The following is a 25862-nucleotide window of genomic DNA, read 5'->3' as shown; positions in this document are numbered from 1 at the left end:
TTCCCTATTGAGTTGTGGAATGACTGATGGTTTTTGTATTTGTTGAATGCAGGTTATGGATATGCTAGGGCCTAGCTTATGGGATGTTTGGAATAGTAACTCACATGCGTAAGCTTTCTTCCTGAAAACTTTACTTTGTGCTGGGCTGAGGATCTGAAGATTTTTCTAAAATACCAATTGCATTCATTGCTTCCTATAAGTATCGACTTTTTGTTGCTTGTTCACCATCTGATTTATATTTTTCTAATCTATCCCAGGATGTCAACAGAGATGGTTGCATGCATCGGCATAGAGGCTATATCTATATTAGAGAAAATGCATTCTAGAGGGTAAGATTCTTCTACCCTTGCTGCTAATGATTTCCGAGCAAGAATTGGTAATTGGATTGTTGCATTCATTTCTGCTTTTGCTACTGCTCCTTGGATTGGTAAGAATGTTTATGGTGCTATATTTGTGCTCCTGTTTCTGCAGATATGTGCATGGGGATGTTAAACCAGAGAACTTTCTGCTTGGGCCTCCTGGAACTCCTGATGAGAAAAAACTTTTCCTTGTGGATCTCGGTTTAGGTAGACTGTAATAATGTAACAAAATCAAGCATGTTTCTTTGAAATCGCATTGATTATCTAATTCCTTTCAACCTTGCAGCTACGAGATGGCGGGATAATGCAACTGGTCTACATCTTGAATATGACCAGCGCCCTGATGTATTCAGGTAAGTTGGATTATCTAAGGTTATATCATTCTTTATTGATGATAAATTACGGGAGCTCTTTTTGATCTGATGCAAATCAATAATGTGTTGATTTTTGGATTTCAGGGGTACAGTACGGTATGCTAGCGTACATGCTCATCTTGGCAGGACTTGTAGTAGAAGGGATGACTTGGAATCTCTTGCGTACACTCTTGTTTTCCTTCTTCGGGGCCGGCTTCCATGGCAAGGGTATCAGGTTGGGGGCTTAAAAGTTTGAGACGTTTCTGTATTTGTTTCTCTTGCCAATCATTAACCTACTTATTTCTCATAGGGAGAAAACAAAGGTTTCCTTGTCTGCAAGAAGAAGATGGCTACTTCTCCGGAAACTCTTTGTTGCTTCTGCCCTCAGCCATTTCGACAATTTGTTGAGTATGTGGTCAATTTGAAGTTTGATGAGGAGCCTGATTATGCTAAGTATATTTCTCTTTTCGATGGTATAGTCGGCCCAAACCCAGACATTAGACCAATAAATACTGATGGTGCTCAGAAGGTATTTTGGTGATCTCCTTGGTGAGACGTTACAGGGGAAACTATTATTTACCCAACTTTTTAATGGTTTCTTTGCCTTGTATAAAGCTCATACATCACGTGGGTCAAAAGAGGGGGCGATTGACAATGGAAGAGGAAGATGAACAACCAAAGAAGAAGGTTCGATTGGGGATGCCAGCAACACAATGGATCAGTGTTTATAATGCTCACAGACCAATGAAGCAAAGGTACCGTTGTATATGTTGTTTGATAGTTTGTGGTTCCTATGCAGACAAAAACACAGAGCTAACACTTTTTCCCTCTTGCTGTAGATATCATTATAATGTGGCTGATATAAGGCTTGCGCAGCATATCGACAAAGGAAATGAAGATGGACTATTTATCAGCAGTGTGGCATCTTGCTCGAATCTCTGGGCTTTGATCATGGATGCGGGAACCGGCTATACTGCACAAGTTTATCAGTTGTCACCATGCTTTCTCCACAAGGTAGATTGTCTTCAATTTTCTCTCTTGCAATCTTCAAAAGTTTATCATCCCCACATGTTAATGCCTGCAAGGTTGCTGTCATTTTACATTGAAGTACGTTCTAGCTTTTGCTTTTACCATTTTTGTGTTCTGCCTGGTGTTTAGGTTAATTTTGCTTTGTTTTATAGGAGTGGATTATGGAACAATGGGAGAACAATTATTACATTACAGCAATAGCAGGAACAAATAATGGGAGCTCATTGGTTGTTATGTCGAAGGGTAATATTCATATTGTATTTTAGATGCATGCATAAGGGTTGGTGACTATTTTATTTATGTTTGGCTGCTTTCATTCTTTTATTTTCAGGGACCCAGTATTTACAGCAGTCCTACAAAGTTAGTGAATCATTTCCCTTCAAGTGGATAAATAAAAAGTGGAGGGAAGGTTTTTATGTTACTTCAATGGCGACTGCTGGAAGCAGATGGGCAATTGTAATGTCTCGTGGTGCTGGTTTTTCTGACCAGGTCTATGAAGTTCTATTTTTTTGGTGCTTTTACTTGATTTATGCTTCTCCACTTCCCAATTGAGATTCATCATAGTAATATGGAAACTTTTGTTTTCTTGGTGCAGGTTGTAGAATTAGATTTTCTATACCCTAGTGAAGGTATACATCGGAGATGGGATAGTGGTTACCGAATTACATCACTAGCTGCAACTTTGGATCAGGCTGCATTGATTCTTAGTGTACCAAGAAGAAAGCCTGCAGATGAGACACAGGAGACTCTTAGGACCTCTGCGTTCCCTAGCACTCATGTCAAGGTTTGTTTTGATGATTTCTCGTCTCTATTAAATTTGATTTTCTCAACGTCCAGAGGTGTAAGTTATCTTCTTTCATCTGCAGGAAAAATGGGGGAAGAATCTTTACATTGCGTATATTTGCTATGGTCGAACTGTTTCATGAAGTTCTAAATTTTTGGTTAGAGGATGCCACTCGTTTTAGCTTTGCCATGCAAGCAGTGTGAAGGTATAGCTTTTGATCAATGATGCTATGGCAATAGGACCATCTTTAGCCAGGCTGAATGAGCATGATCTTTGAGCATTAATGTACGCAATACTCTACGTAACTGCAGGTCTAATGTAGTATTGACTACAAATATTGCCTTGTTTTTAGAACTTGGGTGAATTGTTTTAAGAACAAAACTTCGATAATCATTGTCAAAAAATCTGACCCTTATATTATTGAGACATATAGTTTCTTGGAGAGATGTTTATCTGGTTGGAGGAGGAGAACCACGTTTTTTTTTTACTATTTATGACAGTGAGGAAGACGGGAACTCTGCTGCAGCGGGAATTGGATGTCTCAGTTATATTGTCGGGTATTTATTTGCAATTGAAGCTTTTCTATTGTATGTAATAATTTACAGTTCCTTTATGTATAAGCTAATCATGTCGGAATGAGAGAGTTCCTTGTTTTACTGATTTCCAGCATAACAGGTTACTTGTAGTTTCCTGTGAAGAATTTGATGTGACAGTTTCGTTATTTGGCGGCTCAGATAAACCTGAACGAAGGTAACTGAGTGAACATAGGGCATTCGAGGTGAAGAGCAGAAAGCATGTGATAACTGATAATGATACTGATGTATCCACATTGCAAGGTAGACGGTTTCTGTAAAAAAAGTACCAACCCGGTTCGAGTCCCTATCTGGTGAGGATAACTTGCTCGTGACCTCGATTCCCATGCCAAGTGAGCTTACCGCTGAGCCAAGCCGGTCCTTCAAGGAAGATGATTCCTGTATTGACAAAAAAAAAAAAAGATAATGAGAATCATTTGCATTGTTTTAAAATATGATGCTACCTTTTGCGAGTTTCCTTGATTATTCTGTTGGAGTAGTTCTATTTGGTAAGACTGATTGCTACCGGTCGGACCATAGATGGTCGTGATAAACTATTGTTGTCTATTTTGGTTGCCTAAGCCTGAGATTACACGTACATAGAGATGATTCTGAGTGATGACTGCAGCAAATTCCGGTTTTCTCTTGGCGTGGAATCACTGATCTCATCTTACGTGCAATTTTTTTGTAGGTCAAACATGTAGATATCCAAAGCGCTTGTTCTCTTATGAAGGTGTTTATAGGGTGTTTGTTGCGAGTATAACCACTTTATATTCTCCTGGAAACTGGGTTCTGGGAATTGCACGAGGAGATCGGAGGGTCAGTTCCTTGTTTCAGGTAAAAGATAAGCACGTAAAAACCCATAAAATCATGTATTATATTTTTGGGGTTTTTCTTCTTAGAACTGCCTTTTTTTTTCGTTTTTTGGGTTATCAGATTCAAGTGCACTTACCAAAGTCTTGGAATCGCACCTGCAGCCAACAATTATGGATTGGAGGCTCTGATTCCTTATTATTTTTTTTGGTTCCTGGGTTTTCTTTGTTTTTCTGTTTGTTTCTCTTTTCAGTTGCCTTGAAGCCATCACAACATGCTGTACGAAGGAAAGGGGAAAGAAGACCGAGAGAGGTCAGAATCTTTGCAGAAGCCACTGAATAAGACATTTGTTTTATAAACCCTTCACTAATTCCTGCGGAATGAGGTAGTGAACTTGACCACCCCCCAAGTATCCAAACATACGATGCTTCAGATTTTCAACTGTCATTGAATTTCACCTTTAGCTTAATCACACACACTCCCTAGTGCTAGAACTGGCGCGATCCAGGAACTACAAATTAATCATCTCCCTAATTTCATCATCTACATTCTCTAGGATTTACCTCAAACAGCCCATCTTCTCATCTTTTCTCTTAAACCAGATATCATCTAAAACCAGATATCATCTATTGGAGGTAGTATTCTACTTGATAACACCAACTTTTCAAACGAAAACTAATATAAGTAATCAATGTCTATCTTCCTCTCATGAGATTCGACGAACCCACCAACATGCCTTACTTCGCCATTCTCTTCCTCTAAGCTACCTCCCATATGGATGTTTAAAGTCACAATTTGATCCTCCCATTCCCACATTATGTAGTAACCCAAATCTTTGGTAGGTTAACAGATTTCACAACAAAACGAAAGCAAAAAGAAAACATTCAACAAACAGAAATCGCTACAATGCGTAGAAATAAGAGGATAACTACATACCTCAATCCGAAATAACCTTCTAAATAGATAAGATAGTTGTTTGTCGCTCGATTTCGACAAAGTGAAGAAGCAAAAAAAGTGAAATTAGGGTTCCAAAGAAGGAGAAAACTATCGGGGGAGAGATTTTGGGTATTTTAGGGATTTTAGAGATTTTAGTGGTTTTATTAAATCTTTATGTGATGAATTGAACTAAATATATGCCACGTCATTTCTTAATCCTATGTGGCTGATGAGGTGGTCAAAATATATGCCACGTCATTTTTTCTGTCGGGGTTAGAACTACGATTTTAACGTCATTTAGTTAGAAGGATTTAATTGTCAATGTTTATAAAGTATAGGTATTTTTTCATCACATTCTAAAAATATAGCGTTTAATAGGATAAAAAAAAGTATAGGAATTAAATTGTGACAGATAAAAAAATACAAGGGAAATTTTTTTTTAAAGAAAATTGAATTGATCTAAGATTAAAATAAATTGTCTTTATTTGTGGAAAGGCAAACGCGGTTTTAGAAAACGCTTTATTGTAAAACACTCCCTCAAAGTCTCCAAACGTCATTTTCCGAACCACACCACAAACGCCAAAAACTTTGGAAGGCCTTCTCCTCTTCCATGCCCTCCCGCGTCTACCCTATCCTCCGCCATCTCCGCCTCTCCTCCCCGGAGACGCGTACAATGTCACGCAACGATCTCCTCCTCCATGCGCGTCTCCCTCAATCCTTCGGTGGCTTCAGCTCCTTCCGCTCCTTTCCCAGAGGCGCTGTTGTGAGCTTCGCGAATCGTCTCGATGTTTCTTGGCCTTCGCCGCCGTCGTTGTTCGGACGGAGATTCCATTCATTTTCCATCAGAGGAGGAATAGAATGGAAGACCCCAGTGCCTGTAGGTCGGGTGTTTGCGCAGAGGAGAGAGTACAGGAAGGTGAGAAGGAGATTGCCGAAGAAGAAGCAGGCCGAGTTGGAGCTCAGCGTCAGCATATGCATCGAGGAACAGTTGCCGGATGACCCCGACATTCTGGTTTGTCTACTTATTTCCTTCGTCATAGGACTTGGTTTCAATCATGTTCCGGGAAGTTGTCTTTTCTCTGTTTCATTGGTTAGTTCCATTGCTGAGCGAAAAAGGATGGGTCGAAACAAATTGATAATGAAGAGTTTACTATGATTACTTGTTAGCTGTCTTGAGAATGAGGAGGGATATCGTGATGTTCTGACCATTTCTTTAATTTGAATGTCAAATGCACTTATATGTGACTGGTACAAGGATTGTTCATTATCATTTCTATGTCGGAATAATCTTGAAATGGTGGGTTTGTGTTGAGCCAAAGCTGTTGAATCTCTTTCCTGTTTGGTTGAATCCACCCAATTCAAATTGTATTCGGTCTTTGCAGGTCTTTCATGGTGTTGTTTTTCGTTGAGCTTTTGTAGGGTATTGCAGAAATGCTCCGTCTCAATGTCCCAACAGCAATGAAGTTAGCTCTCGATCGGCTAAAAGATTCTGAGTATAAAACACGAGAAACTGCCATAGGAGATGTCGGGGGATTTGAAAGTGTGGAATTATCCGTCATGCTTTGTAATGATGAGTTTATCTGTAAGCTGAACAAAGAGTGGAGGGATGAAGATCATGCTACAGATGTGCTTTCCATGTCACAACATATTCCCGAACTGAAGCTTCCAGTGGTATGCTCTGTTTTCACCCAAAACTTACATAAAAATGTGGTTCCGAATTGTAACTCATCAAGAAGCATCCTTATTCTGTTTTCCTTTTGTTTTGTAGCTTATGATGGGAGATATTGTCATTTCTGTTGATACGGCTGCAAGGCAGGCAGAGGAAAGGGGACACACTCTTCTTGATGAGATACGAATCCTTGTGGTGGGTTAAAAGCTAATAGATTTACAATGTTTAGTTGTTGAGCAAAAATATGAAAAGGAAATGGAACATAGATCCTACTCGGAGGGACTTTTGAAGCAGCCCAACCTAAGTAAAAAATACTGAATTGTGATCTTACTTTGTTTTTGTATCTGAGTTTTCTTTTGCATGCAACCAACATTACAGGTCCTTGTTGTTGTAAATCTGATCGAGCATGATTTTAAAGTGCACTTTAGGTACTGAAAGAATGAGACCTGTGACTCCGTGGGAATTGGGATTTTCACCATGTCCACAACATAAGGCATTTTTGGTAGATGAGAAAAATTATTCGTTCATCCGTTATGTCTGTTTGAGAGCAAGGACAGTTGATCAGATTGCTTAGGAACTCGGGCTGAAATTATGTCTAGGAACCTGTTTTACTAAAGCTCATTATCAATTTATCTTTTCGTAGATTCATGGGTTGTTACACCTGTTGGGATTCGATCACGAGATCAGTGAAGAGGCTGAGAATGAGATGGAGGAGGAGGAGGAGTTGCTGCTAAAGAACCTTGGGTGGAAAGGGAAAGGACTCATTCAGAGTGCATATGATTCAGAAAATTCTGCTAAACCTCAGCTAGAAAATACAATAGGTAATATTGACACGTGGTCCTAATCGTGTCCACCATCTCTACTTGCCCTCTTATGTATTTGCTCTTCTATATATGTATGTTCTATGAAGGGGCCAGTTTGGTTCGACGGTAAAATCATTTGTCGTGGGGTCTGAGGTCATGGGTTTGAATCAGCCTCTCTGCATAAAGCAGGGGTAAGGCTGCCTAGTATATTCCCTTCCCAGCACCCCACCAGGTGGGGACACGGGTGGCCCTTTTATATGTGTGTTCCTGCTAACCTTACAGTTTAACTGTTAAAAGACAGGACGAAAGGGGGCAGTTTAAGATTCTACAACCCGAAGTTCAGATATATATTCTCTGATATGGATGGTAATGTTACCTATTTTTACTATCTTTAACCTCTGGTTTCTAATTTTATTGTTGTACGTTATATCTAACACGATTAATAATGTGAATTCTAGGCACACTGCTTAACAGCAAAAGTCAAATTTCAGAGACTAATGTAAAAGCTCTAAAAGAAGCCATGTCTAGGGGGCTAAAAGTTGTGATCGCTACCGGAAAGGTAAGAAGTGTACATGTAACACTTTGTTTCACTGTTGAAGCGGTTATAAAATTACTGCTAAATGGTGCTCTGAATTTCGTTCCCCCTTCCATGTTTTTCATTTTTCACGGAATAATGTCTCATTGGTGGTCCATTTAGCACAGACTCGTCCAAGTGTGATTAGTATCTTGGAAAAGGTTGATCTAGCTGGTCACAATGGCATTGTTTCGGAGTTATCTCCAGGTGTTTTTGTACAGGTATTCTATATTACTTAACCTCAGATTCTTCTAAAATGCACGGTTGCATTTAGTCATCATATTTCTCATTAAATTTCTGCTTGTTCTAGGGTCTACTTGTCTACGGTAGACAGGGGAGGGAAGTTTTTAGAGGAAACTTGGATCCAAGCGTCTGCAAAGAGGTAATCAAATCCACTTTGGAGTTGACTTAAAACTTTTTAACGGCTATTTTCATTTTGGATTCTAACAATATCCTGATAATGTCTCATTGGTGGTTTTATATTTCTGGAACTTTTCTCTCTTTGTAGTGTATATGGGGTATGGTTTAACCTGGAATCAATTTTTGCTCGTGGTTGAACATCCGGGCATTAAGTTTTGCGTTCATGTCTCGTGTCATCTAAGAGTTAGTTTTGGTGGTTTCTTGATTTTGAATGCAAATGCAGGCGTGCCTTTACTCTCTAGATCATGGAATTCCTATCATCGCATTCAGCCAAGGTCGTTGCTTGACACTATTTGAACACCCGCTCGTTGATTCTCTTCACACCATATATAAAGAGCCAAAGGTGGCTTAATGCTATTGAACTATGTTTCATTCGCCTTTCCGATTATAGCTCGATCAGCCTTTTACACGATTGATGTGTTTTACGTTGACAGGCTGAGATCATGTCATCGGCGGAGCAGCTCATAGGTGCTGCCGACATTCAGGTATTTTCCCGAGCTTATAACGTAAAAGAAGCATCTGAAATATTAGTTTTCAGTTTCTCACAAATGTATCGGTTGTGTGTATTTACATATACAGAAGGTGATTTTTTTGGACACAGCCGAGGGTGTATCTTCCGTTATCCGTCCATATTGGTCGGAAGCAACAAGAGACCGTGCCAGCGTCATTCAAGCACAGGCAGACATGCTTGAGGTTGTCCCCCTAGGAACCTCTAAAGGAAATGGCGTAAAACTCTTACTGGATCATTTGGGTGTTTCTCCAAACGAGGTAAATCTAGTTATCTTTCATTACATCATTCAAATAGTCTAAAGCTCGGGTACAACGAATCAACGATGCAGGTGGACCGACTTTTCAATCCATTGAACAATACAGACTCAAGATTCTTTAAGTGTTTCATTGCAAATGTTTGTGGGTATGAAACAGATAATGGCGATAGGGGACGGGGAAAACGACATTGAGATGCTCGAGATGGCGGCTCTCGGGATCGCTCTAAGCAACGGGTCCGAGAATACAAAGGCCGTGGCCAATGTGGTTGGCCTCAGCAACGATGAAGATGGTGTTGCTGATGCCATTTACAGGTATGCCTTCTGAGACAACATCAAGAACAAGAGAGAGGAGCACAACGTTTCTCCTATTTTAATTTAACATTAAACATCTTCGAAGAGAAATGAGAATTGATTTTTTTGGTCTAATTAAAGTAAACCAAAATTGATGTTTCGAGAGAACATGACAGGATTGAGGCCGGTTATTTCCGGTACAGGTAACTGTGCATCTCGTTATTCATTCTGTTGGTATGTTAGTTTAAATGCCTGACAATTTTTTTATATTTTATATATCCTTTTTAGTTGATTTTTAAGATATTTTTAAATTATTTTTTAATTATCATCTCATAAAAACTAAAATTTAAAAATAATTAATAAAATATAAAAAATAGAAATTTAATCTATCTAATTTTTCTAAGCAAAAGATAGCTTTATTATTCAAAACAATTATTACTAAATCTAAAAATGATATAATCACATGATTTTATTATATCTTTTAGTAAAACGTAATACCAAAAAATAAACTCAAATCATGATTTAAGTAAAATCATCAACAAAAATATGTATAATATTCTGTAAATTTGTTCATTCAAACATATCCCACATATTCCTAAAGGTATGATTTGAACCCATGGCTTTGCGAGGTGAAAAATGATAGATTCAATCTCAAAAGTTACATGAATGCAATTTCTTAACCCAGATTCTCAAATGATCTAAATAAATGGTATCCATCGTCAACAATATTTACCCAATCTAAGATTGGACGGGCTCAACTAGCAAGGAATAAAGTTCTTTTTCATCCCATATTCGAGTTTTTATTTGGAGAAGAACATTCACTCGTACTTCTCCATTCCTACAGAAGATTTAGTTGGATCAAATATCCGATAAACTTTCGAATTATAAAAAAAACTATATTCTCAAAAACACTATATTTTTTATTTAATCGCGTTTCAGCTCGAAGTTATAATATATTTAGAAACAATAGATAATAATAACATAATACAGATAAAAGATATAAACCAAACAAAAACAAAGCTAGACAAATGCAAGTATTCAAATAAAATCCCCAAAGAAGAAAGACGATTTTCTTTCTCGTTTATTGTTATATTAAATTTCTCTAACCTAACATTATTTTCCTAATTTCTTTCTGTTTCTCTTTTTTTTTGGGTAAAAATCTTTTTCTTTCTCTTTCTCTTTCAGTTTCGTTTTCCGAACCCAACTAACCATCCTAACATGTGATGCTACACGACCACACGATCCTACAACGAATCATTCATTTGGCTACGATAAATATGATTTCAAAATCCATATGACATGATATCAATTGATCAAAATCAAGATACATAAAAAAATTTGAAATCGAAAAATCTATTATCGTTCTATCGCTCGATTTTTGTTTCTTTTTCGAAATCATCTTTTTTCTCTTATTTTCTTTCGAAATCGTTTTTTTCTTTTTCTATGCTTTTAGTATTTGAAATGTGATTTTCTTATTTAATAAAGAATCATATATATCAGTATATATACAGCAATATAAGGTCGAAACAGATCATAACAGATAACTACAAACTAGAGATATACATGATCAGATACAATCGAATAAAAACATAACAACCGGAGACTTCATCCAGTTTGGTCTGTATGTGCTGATACATGTGAGCATTCCCGCCAGGACATATATACACATAATATGCCCCCTTCAAGATACAGACGCAAGGAAGAGGCTTGACAATTGCAGCCTTCCCAAAAGAACCGAAAAGAGAGCTAGTTGCAGCTGCTTGGTAAAGATGTCAGCTAACTGTTTGTCGGAAGAAACGTGCATCATGTTCAACAATATTAATATTTTTATGGGACAAACTAAAAAAAAATCTCCAAGTTTTCTATTTTCACCAAAAAACCTTCTACTTAAAATTCATCATAAAAAATCATCAACTATCAATTTAAAGCAAAAAAGACCATTAACTATATAGTTTTTTAAAAAACAATTTTTCACTTTAAATTTGTTATAAAAAAATCATCAATTATATGGTATAATAAATTTAAATAAATATTATTTTTTATTGTGATCTTTAGAATTATAAAATTTACATATGTTTTTTATTTAAATTTTATAAATTTTTATAATAAATTTTAAAACAAAATATTTTGTAGATAGATGATTAATTTTTTTATAAAAATTAATAATTGATGATTTTTTATAACAAATTTAAAGTAAAAGATTTTTAAAAAAAAAATTTATGTAGTTAATGGTCTTTTTTGTTTAAAATTAATAGTTGATGATTTTTTATGATGAATTTTAAGTAGAAGATTTTTTTGGTGAAAATAAAAAACTTGGAGATTTTTTTTGAGTTTGTCTCTATTTTTATTGAGGGGTAAATCAAAACACCCACATATTAAAATGAAGAATTTTATTGAGGGGTAAATATGTCATTTTGCAGAATATTTTTGTCAAAGATTGGGATTTGAAAAAGTTGGCGGATGAAAGCGAAAATAACAGAGTAGATAGATATACTGCTATATTGCCTTTTTTTAAGCTGTCTTTAATCAATAAAAAAAATTATTATTTTCATGTGACTGAAAAGTTGGAAGTATTTTGTTGAATTATTACAACTTATTTCATCAGAACTAAAAAAATATAAATCGACTTCGAAATTACATAATTTGTTCCAAAACTGATTTTTGGACTGGTAAGTTGTTTTACAAATCTAATTATCATAGGAAAAATTGTTATCTGACCGGATTGATTTTAAAAAACATATTATGGTGAATATATAGGTATTTTGTTTTCTTATTTATTATGTAATTTTTTAAAACTTGGTGTATTTGGTGTTACAACCATATATTTGGTTCCTTTTTTTTTCCTCAGTTTTTTTTGGAAAATCTCATACAAAATATGTTAAAAAAATACATCAATTTTTAATTTGTTTGGAATTTTTTCGTACATAGATTTTATACATAGATTTTAACAGATTTTGATCGAAAACAATTTCATATACATATATTAACAACAACATCAATGTGTAGGAAAACTATTTTCAATTTCATATTCATATATATTTTTATGAGATTTTTTTTCCTTTTTTTTAAAGATATGCCAAGAAAAGCAAAACGAATAAACATATATTTATAAAAGTATAAATATGAATGATGTCGTATGAATAAGGAAATTTGAGAGAAAATGTTAGGAGTGGACATAATATTCGAAAAATCCGAACCGATCCGTTATTCGATTCGTATCCAAACCGAAAATTTGGATATTCAGAGTTCATGAATCGGATACGGATATTTGTTTAAAAATATTTGTTGGATACGTATACCAAAATCAAATTATCTAACATATATGATTTGATCTATACTTTTTAATAATATTATATATCTAATAAAGGAATAATTTGTTATGGAGATTTAGAATGATTAATCTTTATAATTTTTTTAATAGAGATTCAAAACATGTTTTTTATATATGAAAAATTATCATTTTTAATCTTTTGAATAAAATTTTATGATTTATAATCTTTTAAATTTTGAATATGTTTGAATATGGTAGATTATGATTATGTTTGTATTTGACTTGATTTAGAAAATTATAGTGTATATTTGATAAATTATAAATTTTTATATACGTTTGAGTTTGTTTTGTAATTTTATTTCTCATTTTTATCGAAATTTTAAATCGGATACAAATATTCACAAATATTTAAAGTTTTTCGAATATCCGAAAATTACGGATCAAATACGCATAACAAAATTAAATATTTGTATGCACCGCATACAGATAAAGATATATAAAAAGTTTCATATATCCTCAAAGTTCCGTATATCCATTCCATGTTCACCCCTATTAAAAGTTAAATAAAAAATGTTTTCATAAAAGCGACTGATTTCGATTAGAAATGAATTAGTAAATTCGATAAGAACACGAATGAAAATTTGGATGGATATTATAAGAGGATCATAATAAAAAAAAAATACTCACTCTCTTAGAAAATATATTGTTACATTTTTCGTCTGTGAAAAAGTTTGTCTTTGTGTTTCAGGACAAGGTTGAGTTTATATCCATCTCTCCTTCACATAGAAAATTATCATAGAAAGGAAATTCTACGGCTGATATAAAACTCGGTATTGAGACGAGTTCGAGTTTGACATCAATAAGAACTCGACTTTCGGATTCAGGAGAATTCGTACATTCCACCGTCCCGTCTGCCCTTTGGCTTTCCCTCCCCTCCCCTCCTCCGATCCTTAGCTACTTATCTTTACCCCTCGCTACTTTCTATTTTTTCACCTTGCCTCACCCTTCGTGAGGGTTCGGGTAACCTAGAGGTATCCGATCGGCCCAGGTCCAACTATGGATTCATAACTTCAAAACATGGATTCGAAGTCGGATAACCCAAAATCTCAAGTACTCAAAAACCAAAGTCTTTGCTGTCCTAAAAAGCTGCATGAAACTCTTGTTCCAACGTTACATTTTGTGATCAAGGAGATTACATATTCATCTAATTTTTCTATCACACTGAATATATCCCATTGATAAGAAGTTTCTGAAGTTTACAGATTGCATATACAATGAACTTGAAGAATGGCGAAACAAAAGTTTGCAGGGACTTAACTACTTCGTTTTTGGAGGACTTACAGCTTACAAATAGAAGAATTCTAACTAGAGTTAGACAAAGATGTCCATGGAATGTTGACAAGAAACTTACACCAATATCTCCTTCAACTAAAGAACTTGTGAATCCGAGAATGTCAACTGAGGACCCATGATTTTTTTAGCCTCTGTAGATGCCAGAAGGCTCCGCGTTTTGCACAATCCATGGATGCTGCAGAACTTTGTGCAACGGCAGACGTTGCGAATAATCCCTGACAAGCATCTAATATTCGGGAAAACAATGACATTAGATTCGTTTTTCAATGGAGGATTTCGAACGAGGGGGGTATTGATACTAACCTGACTGATCAGATCCTTTGCCGTTTGAGAGATAACGGGTTTCGGAGGGAACTTGAGATCGACTTGCACAATCCTGCAGCATTTTTATGGTAAAACAGCTTTGAGATCGTCGAGATAATCATACGATCTCAACAGTTGAAACGGAGTGCAATACCTTCTGTATGTGTCTGAGTGCTCCCTGGCCTCAAAAGGAGGGATGCCATAGAGGAACTCGTAACAGAGAACTCCAAGACTCCATATATCTACGCTCGCATCATGTTCCACACTTTCCACTGTATTATCAAAAGGCTGAGGTTAAAGCCGTAGTGAATGGAACTCCCAAACCAGGTGCAGAGGACAGAATTTCTGGCAACTCTTCACTTACCCATCTCCGGAGGAAGGTAATCCAATGTGCCACACATGGTCCTTCTGCGGTTAAATGTGTGTACCGACCAACCAAAATCTGCAATCTTGAGCTCTCCCTGTTGGAATCAATCCGTGGATAGAGGTTTAGAGACTCTAGTTTCGATAAAATGGCATAAACATCAATTGTAAAGGCAAAAAAGATATGGACTTTGTCACCTCTGCGCCAATCAATAAGTTTTCTGGCTTGATATCTCTGTGAATCACATGCTTTCCATGGCAATAGATGAGAGCTCTGGCCAATGATGCAACATACTATCACATGCAAGAAGATTATTAGTTTCTACCACTTGAAGTTCAGAAAATGGCGAAGTTGGAATATCAGAGACAAGAAAAAGATCAAATGTGAATAAAAGGAATTACCGTTGCCGCTCTTCTTTCACTGAAATGTTTGCACCTCTGGAGTTCCTTGTAAAGTTCACCTCTAGCAGCATACTCTAAAATCAAGTAAACCCTTTTCTGCAACAACGATTCCCCATAGATGTGTTACCAAGCCGAGACACATATCTCAACGAGGAAGTCAGTCATACAGAAAGACTTTTAGCATACTTGATCATAGAAATAACCGTATAATCGCAGTATATTGGGATGACGGAGATGAGACTGTATCTCGACTTCCCTCCGGAGCTGATGCTCAACTTGAGATTGTTGAAGCTGGCTCTTGAACAGAACCTTTAGAGCCACAATGTGATTACTCTGTATCACAAGCACATAAAGGTCAGCTTTGGTACGATACTCAAGGAGATACAAAAGCTGATATATAATGGTTTCTCGGGATTTCACCGAGAAAGTGTAAATGCTAGGGTTCATCTACTTGAATAGAAGTTGAACAAGTATAAGAATTAAGGTATGAGTCTTCAGAACTTCGTCTATGAGAACAAAGGGGAAAAGAATCAAAGCATACTGACCCGTTTCTCTCTCGCTAAATATACATGGCCGAATTTTCCTCTTCCGAGAGGCTTTCCGATGTCAAAATCACTGAGAGTCCATCTCTTCTGCACATCTGCTGAAGCCTCTGACGCTTTCTGAAAAAGGAAGTCACATGAATTGAATGCGACCAGCTTTCAGAAACAATCTTCTATAACATCTAATTTGAGAGTGACAGATCTATTGGATCCCCGTCTCTAAAATGGAACTTTTCAATTGAAGTCCTATTTATCAATATTAAACCTACAATTCAACAGGTTCACAGATCACATCTCCAAAATGTAGACAAATTTATCATCACTAACCCTAATACTCAAGTCTTGCTCATATCCTTTGTGACCTCACAGGAAAAAGACCCTACAACCCAACAATCGCAAGGATCCTTAAGCTGAACCAAATCGTAGAAACGAAACGAATTTCCATTCTTCCCAAGATCAATCCCTCAAACTACACAGAACAAATTCGAAAAAAAACGAATAGAATTTTCATTCTTCCCAAGAACAATTAAGCAGCGCATGGATAATTCCAGATCTCATTCTCTAACTTCAAAGCCAAAAGATTTAAAACAAAGATCAAGGAAGAACCCCGACAGAGAAAAAAGGTTTCACACCCTAAATCGAAACAAAATCGGAACAAATCTGGGTTCCGAAATCGTGAACAGTGGGTGTTTCATTACCTTCTCCTGCTGCTGAGTCTCTGTAGCAATCGCCATGGAAGAGACCCGAGAGAGAGGAATTTTCGAAGAAAACAGATGAATGGAGGATGAAGAGGAGCGGGCTAAACAAGGAAAAATTAAAAAGGGCAAAAACCCGAGCAACGGTCGAATTTTAGGACGTCACGTGGCATGATCTGAACCATTAAACTGCTTTTCAAAATTTCGATTCCTCGCCCCGAGATATGAGTTATACTAACTTCACTTGACTGTGACAGTTTTACCTCACAGAACTGGGCCCGAACTAAGAAGCCTAATTCGTAAATTTCGATGGCCACGTGTTATGATCCTAGCTTCATGCAGAAGCTGACACAGGCGCGCGTGACACTGCTCTACTCGCCTAATCGTCCACTTCACACGCGTCACGTGGACACAGATGCCGTCATCGCTCGCCACGTGTCCTCCCTGCTCCTCCTTATATACGTCCACATCATCATCCTCTTCCTCCTCGGCGAAATCAAAATCCCTAAAATTTCTCAGAAAATGGCGGATCAACCGGCGACGCGCAAGCTCTACGACTCGGCACCGTCGGCTCGGCAGACGGTGAGATTTCTAACGGCGACGACGATCGGCTTGTCGCTCCTGGTTCTGTCCGGTTTAACCCTGACCGGGACGGTTATCGCTCTGGTTTTGGCGACGCCGTTGATGGTTATCTTCAGCCCGGTTCTGATTCCGGCGGTCATAACGATGGTGGTTCTCGCCGCGGGGTTTCTATTCTCCGGCGGGTGCGGCGTGGCGGCGGCGACGGCGCTGTCGTGGATCTACAGATACGTCACGGGAAAGCACCCGATCGGTGCGGATAAGATCGACTACGCGAGGATGAGGATCGCGGAGAAGGCGAAAGAGTACGGACATTATGTGCAGCAGAAAACGCATGAAGCCACGGGGACGACTCAATGATGGTGATGGTTGTGGGAATGGTGAATCGATCTGGCGAGTGTTTCTGGTTCCTTCGTTTTGTGTTTTGGGTGAGTGTGTGATGTATGTTAATAAGTTATATTACGTGCCCTTTTTCATTGTTTACATGCCTTACCACGCGATTAATAATCAAATTATCCGAGACTTGGAAGAAAATGAATGAAAAAAATTGATAAAGAGTTGTACAAAAAACGGGTGACATGCAGAAGAAATTCTCGAAGGAGAGAGATTTCCTACAAGCCTTCGTATAAAAATGTAGATATTGAGCTTTATATATATAGTGTTTAGTGATATATCATATATATATATATATATATAAGCTTATGTACCATATATAGGGTTGTCGATGCGTTGATAATCCGTATCCGCATAGATTTCGGTCAAATGAGATGCATTGGATTATCTCTGTGGCAAACACGTACGATTTTGGATTTGTTCTTTGCACTTATGGATATAAAATAAGATGAATTTCTGTATTATGTTTATGATGTTATGATCTTATAATACTAGGAATGACATGGGATGTTAATTGTTGTCTATTTAATTAATCTTATCTGGTCGACGTTTTGGTATTTGGTTCGGTACAAATGGAAATAATTTGGTTCGTTTTTTTTGGTTTTATCAAAATCTAAAATAGATTTTGGATAATAGTTGATTGATTATTATATGATATTCGGTTTTATTATATGATATTTGGTTTGGTTTGTTTTTTATTTTTGTTAAAAAAAATTAGATCTTTTTAATAAAATTTTAGATTTTTATGATGTCAAGTCTTGGATAGGAATTCAGTTATCTATGAAGGACCTAGGAGAAACTGTTTATATTTTAGTCATCAAGATCTATAGAGATAGAGTACATACATCGATGAGATCTTGAATCGGTTTACGATACAAGATTTCAAGAAAAAAATTTTACCGCTGGACAGTGGTATAGTTCTTCGCAAGAGTCAGTGTCCAAAGACACCTGATGAGTAAAAACGTATGGATAGGATTCCTTATATTTTGGCAATTGAGTCATCATTTTGGTAATTGAGTCATCATATATGTCATGTTGTGTATTCGATCCGATGTCTCTTATGTGTTGAGTATTACGAGTAAATACTAGTTGAATCCAAAAGAGATACTAGATTATCGTCAAGAACATCATCAAGTACCTGAGAATGACTAATGATTTGTTCTTGGTGTATAGTGGATTGAAAGACGAACTCGCTATAAGCGTTATACCGATGCTAACTTTCAATCTGATTCAGATGACTACAAATCGCAATCTGACTATGTTTTTTGCTTAAACAGAGGCACAATTAGCTAGAAAATTTTCAAACAAGCGACCGTTGCAGATTTTATTACAGAGGCTAGCTGAGTATATAGCCGCATCGGACACAACAAAAGAAGCTGTTTGGATCAAAAAATTCATCGGCGACCTGAGTGTCATTCCTAGTGCTGAGAATCCTATTGTATTATACTGCGATAACAATGGGGCTATCGGTCAATAGGAACTTAGGTCTCATCAACGATCCAAACACATACTCAGACGATTTCACTTGATAAGAGAAATCATAGACAGAGGAGACATCAACATATGCATGGTATTGATAGATGACAACATTGTCAATCCTTTGACGAAACCACTCCCATCGCCAAAACATGAGAGTCATGTGAGAGATATGGGTATTAGATGGTTTGTAAAGCATAATTAGAACAAGCGGGAGATTGTTGGTTTAGGTGCTCTATATTGCTTCACGATATGAGTACCGAGATATTTTATATTGACAGATTCATGATTTTGGTTAAGTAAATGAATGTTCTTTTTCTGTATTCATTTTGCATGTTTGATGAATAAGAAAATCCATGGTTCGTTATGAACGATCTTAAACTCTCTAGTCGTGTATTATTGTGGAAATGATAATACAATAAGACTAGCATGATGTGTGATAGATGATCATATGAATGATCATGTGTATTGGATACAAATCACAATCATGTGTACTGATTAAGAATGTACTCGATGATCCGCATGAAATTGTCACATGGACATGAGTCATGACTTGAATCCCATGTGATAGGTTCATGATTAGATCATTTGACCTGAGATATTACAGTATCCTATATGAGGAGTGTCGTATTTTGATTTCGTCAAATGTCTTGCGTAACAGAAAGATTATAACGACGTCTCTTGAGTAAGACATGAATCAATTTCGGATAGTAGATAGTCAATAAGAAATTTATACTTCTCATTCCGAGAGAGATATCGCTTGGCCCCCTCGAATGAGTTGAGACTGAGATGTGTGCAATCCGGTGATTCTGATATTTCAATTAACTCAATGAACGAGAAAAGCAGTCGAATCTGATAAGATGGTTGACTCCATGTCTTATGTTCGATATATGATATCGCGTTACAAAAAGATCATTATATGGACTATTACCGGCTTTCGTTAGATAACGAGACTAACTCTATTCGGATTAGGTAGTCATAGTGTCTTGCTAGAGACCGCCTATGATTTGTATTACCAGAATGAAGATTTCGTGTCTTACTGATATTCCAAAAGAGCCTACAAGTCACACACACAGGGACAAATATGCATAAATGTAGAGTATCGGACAGAAGAAATCGAGTTTGGCCTGACAAATGGGTTTCGGAAGAAATCGGAAGGCTGAGAAATTGTTTCTCAGAAACTGGAACCTGACCGGATCCAAGTGGAACCGGACCGGATCCAGTTGGTTCAATTTCACCCGAACTCGGCCTAGAAAGCAGTTTCCGGGCTAGGCTGGAATTGTACTAGTTTGAGCTGGAACCGGACCGGTTTCGGATTTTGGGAACTTTCCTATTCTAACTAAGATTAGGGCTTTGGGAAATAATATTAAAGGGGCATGACTCCTAGGGTTTTGGTAAGCCTCCTCAGACTTTTAGAATAGAATTAAGAGTCCCAAAACCCTTTTTTTTTAATCCCTGAAACCCTAGCATATTTTGGAGATTCAGATCTCTTGTCCTAGAAAAATAGTTTCAACCGTTGGAATCCATCCGAACGTGTGGATACGTGTAGATGGCTTGATACATTTCTTGCCTTCTTGTGATTGGCGATTCAGCTTTGAGAATAGGTCCAGAATCGTTATAGATGTACTATCATGCATGTTCGGTTTTAGGATTTTGTTTAGAAATTTTTTTGTGTTTCATCTTCCGCTACATGAACCTTAGAATCGGATCTCTAAGATTATGAATTGTTAGTGAGATCGCAGGAATCCCAACATAAAGAAAAGTGATGAGCTCATGAATGTTGATTTCCTACTTATCGACGAAAAGGTATAACGAACATCATGGTACCATTTTGAAAATTTATTTGTTTCTTGTGATCACAAATATAATTGTTTATTTTATTAAATATTTACTTATTTCCTTCTTCTTTTTTTCTTTTATAGCCTAATGTTTTATAAGGATCTATAAGTCGCAGTGTTTGAGTGAGTACAAAGATGTTTTAAGTAAATTGACAATATATGTTCTAACTGATTTTTATGTTGTTAGGGCTAATGAACTCTTTAACTTACTGATTTCAAGTTATCCATTCGTTTCACGGAACAAACTAATATTTTAGGAGTTGGAGACACCGGAATTGAGATACCTAAAGAGATTTTTAGGTTTTGAGATTACGATGAACTGATTATAGGTGAATCGATATATCATCTTAATTGAGTTTTTTTTCATAATTTGTAAAATTATTTATTCATTGATACTAATTTTTTGTTATTTTGTACTATTAACGAAGATGTTATTGGTTGTGTCCGAATTATCAAAGATACTCATAACGAATCTTATTTGTCCAATCAAAGAGTTGTTGTTGACCTACAAATGGTAAGGTATATAAATATTTATATAGTTGTATTTTTTTAATATTAAAATATGCTTCAAACAAGTGTTATATCTGTTTTCGCCATTTTTATGTTTTTTAATTGTATGTTTTATTGTTTTTGTAATGTTAAAAACATTCGAGTGACTGCATGAGATACGAAAAAGCTGACGATATTCGTTCAAAATTGGAGAAAATTCCTAAATAAATACTTAAAACTATAAAAATCCCATGTAAATACCTAAACTTTTTAAAACTTCCACAAGAATACCTAGAATTTTAAAAATCTCTCAAATAAAACAATATATGTTAACGGCGTTTGATCCTGCAAATCTAGGTGAATGGATTTGAGTCAAGTAATAAAACCTAGATTAAGCCGATTCCGCAAGGGTACGGATTCGATGTAGTACTAGGGTCGAACACAGGGATCGAGAGATGGTGGAGTCGATTCTAATTCTAGTGAAGGTCGAGAGCAAAATAGTTGGTTGGTTGGAAAACTCTATACTAAAGGCATTGTAGGTTCAGGATTTCATCGATGCTATGTGTAACGCCCCGAGACCGCTACGGAATGCCAAAGTTGTCCCCACACACCAACACGAGATCTTTTAGCGTGTTTTATCCTTACTTGCACATATTCCGGAAAGTACTTATGAGGAGGTTATCCATCCTAAGGCTACTCTAGAGCAAACACACTTAATTTTGGAGTTCTCTCGAGATAGACAACCGAAAAGTTAGATACATCTTGTTGGTATGAGTAGCTCAATCAATTCTGTTATGTTATCATTGATTGTGTAGTCCTATACCTATACAGCTTTCGGATCCCTCTCATTCTAGTACGATCGATTTATTTTTTGTACCTCTACCTAGAAGATCGCCAGGAGCTGTCCTTTGTTCGTGCCTCTCGCACCGGCGATCACTTCCCGCCCTCCTACGGTACTCGGGCTATCATAGGCCCAGGAACTTTCGCCTAGTTTATGCACACCGTACTGGGAGAGAACCGACTCTGATACCATTTGTAATGCCCCAAGGCTGTTACAGAATGATAGAACTGTCCCCACACACCAACACAATACATTTTAGCGTGTTTTGTCCTCACTTGCACACATCATGGAAAATACTTCTCAGGAGATCACTCATCCTAAGACTACTCTAAAGCGAGCACGTTTAACTTTGGAGTTCTCTCGAGATGAACAACCAAATAGGTAGATTCATCTTGTTGTTATGAGTAGCTCAATCAATTCCTTTAAGTTATCATTGACTGTGTGGTCTGATACCTGCACAGGCCTCAGATTCCTGTTATTCTGGTGCATTCGTTTCATCCCTACCACCCCTTGACTGTGTCTTCGCACCAGCGATCACTCTCCTCCCTCCTACGGTACCCAGACTGTCACACTACGAAACATCTAAAAAGATATGTGTTGAATTGTAGTCTAGGGTCGGGAAAACTCTAGCTTCTAATCTAGAACGCGTCTGGATCAGGGATCATCGCTCTCTAACTAACGCTTTCCTATCAGCTTCCGCATCTCTAGGTCCACATTAGAAGCATTAACGTCCGCTATCATTGTTCCAAGATCGAATTAAGAATTTCTTATCAAATCTCTCCTATGCGTTTAGAATTAATAATTGAACTTATCTTATAAACGAATTCCGGTATTAACAAATCCAAATTCCTTTGCAATTAATTAACACACGTCAATTCTATAGGGCGATCAATCCTAAGAATGCATTGCGTTCACTTCATAAAACCGGATCTAACCTAAACATGCATCAACCGTTTTAAGCGCATCGATAATTCCGTAACATAGTTAGATTCTCTAGCCTACAACAAGTGAACTACTCACACATCATGGGAGACCACAATATAGACATGGATTCATTCAAGATTTCAATAGAAAAAGGAATAGAAAACTTATAGTATGAAGAATCGATTCTTGAACAAAAAAATGTAGCAATCTCCACTCCAAATTGTCCTTAAAATGTCGAGAACTCGAACACAAACGAAAAGTATCGAAAACTGTAAAAATGTGTGAACTGCTCTCTCTATTCCGTACGATTCTTTTTATAGATTCTACGAAATATCGATGTTGGGAACATCGATATTCTCCCAAAGTGTGGCGATCTCTATGTTCTGGAATGTCGATATCGATATTGTGGAACATCGATATCCGGACTGGTCAGATTTTGAGGTACATGAGACGTCTATATTGATGTTGTAGGACATCGAAATCGGGAAACTGAAGAGTGATCTCAAGCTTGTCTGAAACGTCGATATCGAGGTTATATAACGTCGATGTCGATGTTCTTAACATCGATATTCTTCCTATTCCGCTTCCAAGTCCGTTTCTCACCCGTGACAAGTCTGCGACCCTCCTTAGCATGTCCATGATCGTCCACTTGGTCCATTTAAGCTCCGAAAATCCCGTTTTAGCTCCGTTTTCGTCTATATACGCAAATATTCCTAAAATGACATCAAATAAGAAAGAAAACGGTATTTGTGCCTAAAATGCAGTCAAATACTAAATATGTACGGAAAAGAGAGGTGAAATACAACTAAAAATATAGGAAAATAACGTCAAAAATCGATGTTATCAACGTTTAACATGTCCGAATGTTAAGTCATCAAATTTTGACGATTCCGTTATAAATTAAATGACGTAAATGGATTTTAGTTTCATTTGGGAGATTTTCAAAAGTTTGGATTGTAACGTCCCAAGGCCATTACGGAATGATAGAATTGTCCCCTCACACCAACACGAGACCTTTTAGCGTGTTTTGTCCTCACTTGCACACATCCCGGAAAGTACTTATCAGAAAGTTATCCATCCTAAGGCTACTCCAGAGCAAACACACTTAATTTTGGAGTTCTCTCGAGATAGCCAACCGAAAAGGTAGATACATCTTATTGGTATGAATAGCTCAATCAATTCCGTTAAGTTATCCTTGACTGTGTAGTCTCTTACCTACATAGCCCTCGGATTTCTCTCATTTCGGTGCGTTCGATTCATCCCTGTACCCCAACCTAGAAGTTGTCTGGAGCCGCCCCTTGTCTGTGCCTCTCGCACCGACGATCACTCCCCGCCTTCCTCGGTACCTGAGCTGTCACAAGCCCATCATCTTTCGTCTGGTTCATCCTCGAGCCATACTGTATTGGGAGAGACCTATTTTAATACCATTTGTAACGCCCTGAGATCGTTACAGAATGATAGAATTGGCTTCATGTGTTAGTTATTTTAGAGTAGATTGGTGGACTTTAAAATCACTCAAAGGATTCATGTTTCACGTGTATTACAAGTATGGTGGAGGAGTAAAATGCTTGTAAAAGACGTGTCTGAATTGGTTAAGTGTTAAGGATTAGTCGGAAGATATTGTAGGTAGCTCATTTTTCCTGATGAAGAAAACTGGGAAAAATGAGCGACCGCTCGGAATAATGAGCGACCGCTCGGAAAAATGAACGGGTAGCTCATTTTCTCTAATGAACAAAACTGGAGAAAATGAGCGACCGCTCGGGAAAATAAGCGGATAGCTCATTTTATCTGATGAACAAAACTGGAGAAAATAAGCGACCGCTCAGGAAAATGAGCAGGTAGCTCATTTTCTCTGATGAACAAAATTGGAAAAAATAAGCGACCGCTCGGAAAAATGAGCGACCCACCTGATTTTTCTGAGCTGTTCAAAATGAACGAAAAATCGTGACCGTTCGGAAAAAACTTCCAATGTCTTTGCACCTTTTGACTTTTGGAGTGTTAAAAATATTCCTAGACGTCTGAACACATAAGATACGAAATCTAATTGATTTTGAGAGATTTGTGAGCTTTGTTGGTGAAGAAACTTGCTACTTCTTCTCCATATTTTACTGTTCATCTTCTTTCTCGGGTTTTTCTGTTTCGGGCAACGTTTAAGAAGCAAATCAATCGTTGTTGATCTTCTTTGTATCTCTAAACATATTCGTGGGTTTCTGCTTTGCTCGGTGGGGAGGGAATAACGTTTTAGGAAAGTGTTCTATGCCCCTAGAAGATCATATCCGGTTCTTTCGTTTTTATTTCGATTTCATTGATTTTGTTGTTCTTACCCGCTGTATCCAGACCCAATTTTTATTTAACACCATGCACTAACATAAGACCTTTTAGCGTGTTTTGCCCTCAGTCGCACACATCTCGGAAAGTACTTCCCATAATATCACCCATTCTAAGACTACTCCAGAGCAAGCACACTTAACTTTGGATTTCTCTTGCGATAGGCAACTGAAAAGATATATACATTTTGTTAGTATGAGTAGCTCAATCAAATCCTTTAAGTTATCCTTGACTGTGTAGTCTAATACGTACACAACCCTCGGATCTCTCTCATTTCGATGCATTCGATTCATCCCTGTAACCCCTACTTAGGATCTCATCGGGAGCCGCCTATTGTCCGTGCCTCTCGCACCAGCGAAGCTCGGACTGTCACTCATGGATATTTATGTAGAAGTTTTAAAAAATTTAGGTATTTATATGAGAGTTTTAAAGTTCAAATATTTATGTGAAATTTTTTTAAGGTATTTATATGCGATTATGATTATGATTATTATTACTATGTTTCGTGATTTTATGGTTTATTAATATTACGGTTTCACGATACAAAATCAGAAATAGAAAAGCTATTGTCCATAAATAATATACCACTTCATTTTGATAAATCCTAGTAAATTCAGTATTCTTTACGATTTTCTCTCTTTATAATTGTATTTATTTGATTAATTTGAATTTAGATTAGTAAATTGTATTTATTT

At 37.0% G+C, this 25862-nt stretch overlaps 4 protein-coding genes across 9 annotated transcripts in view; 3 read left to right on the top strand and 1 right to left on the bottom strand.

Moving 5' to 3' along the window:
* LOC104818596 (casein kinase 1-like protein HD16) overlaps positions 1–4382 on the top strand; it is a 5773-nt gene extending 1391 nt beyond the window's left edge. The window contains exons 5-20 of one of the 6 annotated variants that reach the window (XR_772696.1): positions 53–108; positions 258–329; positions 472–566; positions 646–712; positions 818–947; positions 1023–1241; positions 1328–1467; positions 1552–1726; positions 1894–1984; positions 2073–2230; positions 2337–2525; positions 2608–2730; positions 3026–3082; positions 3193–3275; positions 3789–3934; positions 4034–4382. Coding sequence is in view for 1 of the 6 variants with exons in the window: in XM_010548232.2 (XP_010546534.1) it covers positions 53–108; positions 258–329; positions 472–566; positions 646–712; positions 818–947; positions 1023–1241; positions 1328–1467; positions 1552–1726; positions 1894–1984; positions 2073–2230; positions 2337–2525; positions 2608–2667 (1452 nt within the window). In the remaining 5 variants the exon portion in view is untranslated. Of the gene's footprint in view, positions 1–52; positions 109–257; positions 330–471; positions 567–645; positions 713–817; positions 948–1022; positions 1242–1327; positions 1468–1551; positions 1727–1893; positions 1985–2072; positions 2231–2336; positions 2526–2607; positions 2970–3025; positions 3083–3192; positions 3935–4033 lie in introns of those variants that run through there. The other 5 variants (XR_772692.1, XR_772695.1, XR_772694.1 and 2 more) reach the window with 5 other exon arrangements.
* Positions 4383–5353: 971 nt separating this feature from the next.
* On the top strand, positions 5354–9637 carry LOC104818595. The gene is made up of 12 exons (XM_010548231.2): positions 5354–5858; positions 6266–6517; positions 6615–6710; positions 7159–7336; positions 7616–7684; positions 7777–7877; positions 8021–8113; positions 8203–8274; positions 8536–8655; positions 8747–8797; positions 8892–9080; positions 9237–9637. Exons 1-12 carry the CDS (start codon positions 5457–5459, stop codon positions 9402–9404), a joined length of 1791 nt encoding a protein of 596 aa, XP_010546533.1. The 5' UTR covers positions 5354–5456; the 3' UTR covers positions 9405–9637.
* Positions 9638–13840: 4203 nt separating this feature from the next.
* On the bottom strand, positions 13841–16409 carry LOC104818594 (serine/threonine-protein kinase Aurora-1-like). The gene is made up of 9 exons (XM_010548230.1): positions 16303–16409; positions 15608–15724; positions 15249–15395; positions 15063–15158; positions 14859–14954; positions 14662–14758; positions 14452–14569; positions 14298–14370; positions 13841–14220 (listed from the first exon to the last, which is right to left on the bottom strand). The coding sequence occupies exons 1-9, from the start codon at positions 16336–16338 to the stop codon at positions 14119–14121; spliced, it is 882 nt and encodes a 293-aa protein (XP_010546532.1). The 5' UTR covers positions 16339–16409; the 3' UTR covers positions 13841–14118.
* A 184-nt stretch (positions 16410–16593) lies between these two features.
* Positions 16594–17412, top strand: LOC104818593 (oleosin 14.9 kDa). The gene has a single exon (XM_010548229.2). It carries the CDS (start codon positions 16609–16611, stop codon positions 17236–17238), a length of 630 nt encoding a protein of 209 aa, XP_010546531.2. The 5' UTR covers positions 16594–16608; the 3' UTR covers positions 17239–17412.
* Positions 17413–25862: the final 8450 nt, after the last annotated feature.

This window comes from Tarenaya hassleriana, unplaced genomic scaffold (genome assembly GCF_000463585.1).
Source record: "Tarenaya hassleriana unplaced genomic scaffold, ASM46358v1 Cleome3, whole genome shotgun sequence".
NCBI lineage: Eukaryota > Viridiplantae > Streptophyta > Magnoliopsida > Brassicales > Cleomaceae > Tarenaya > Tarenaya hassleriana.
The sequence above is the reverse complement of the archived record's forward strand: the minus strand, read 5'-3'. Positions and strand labels throughout refer to the sequence as shown.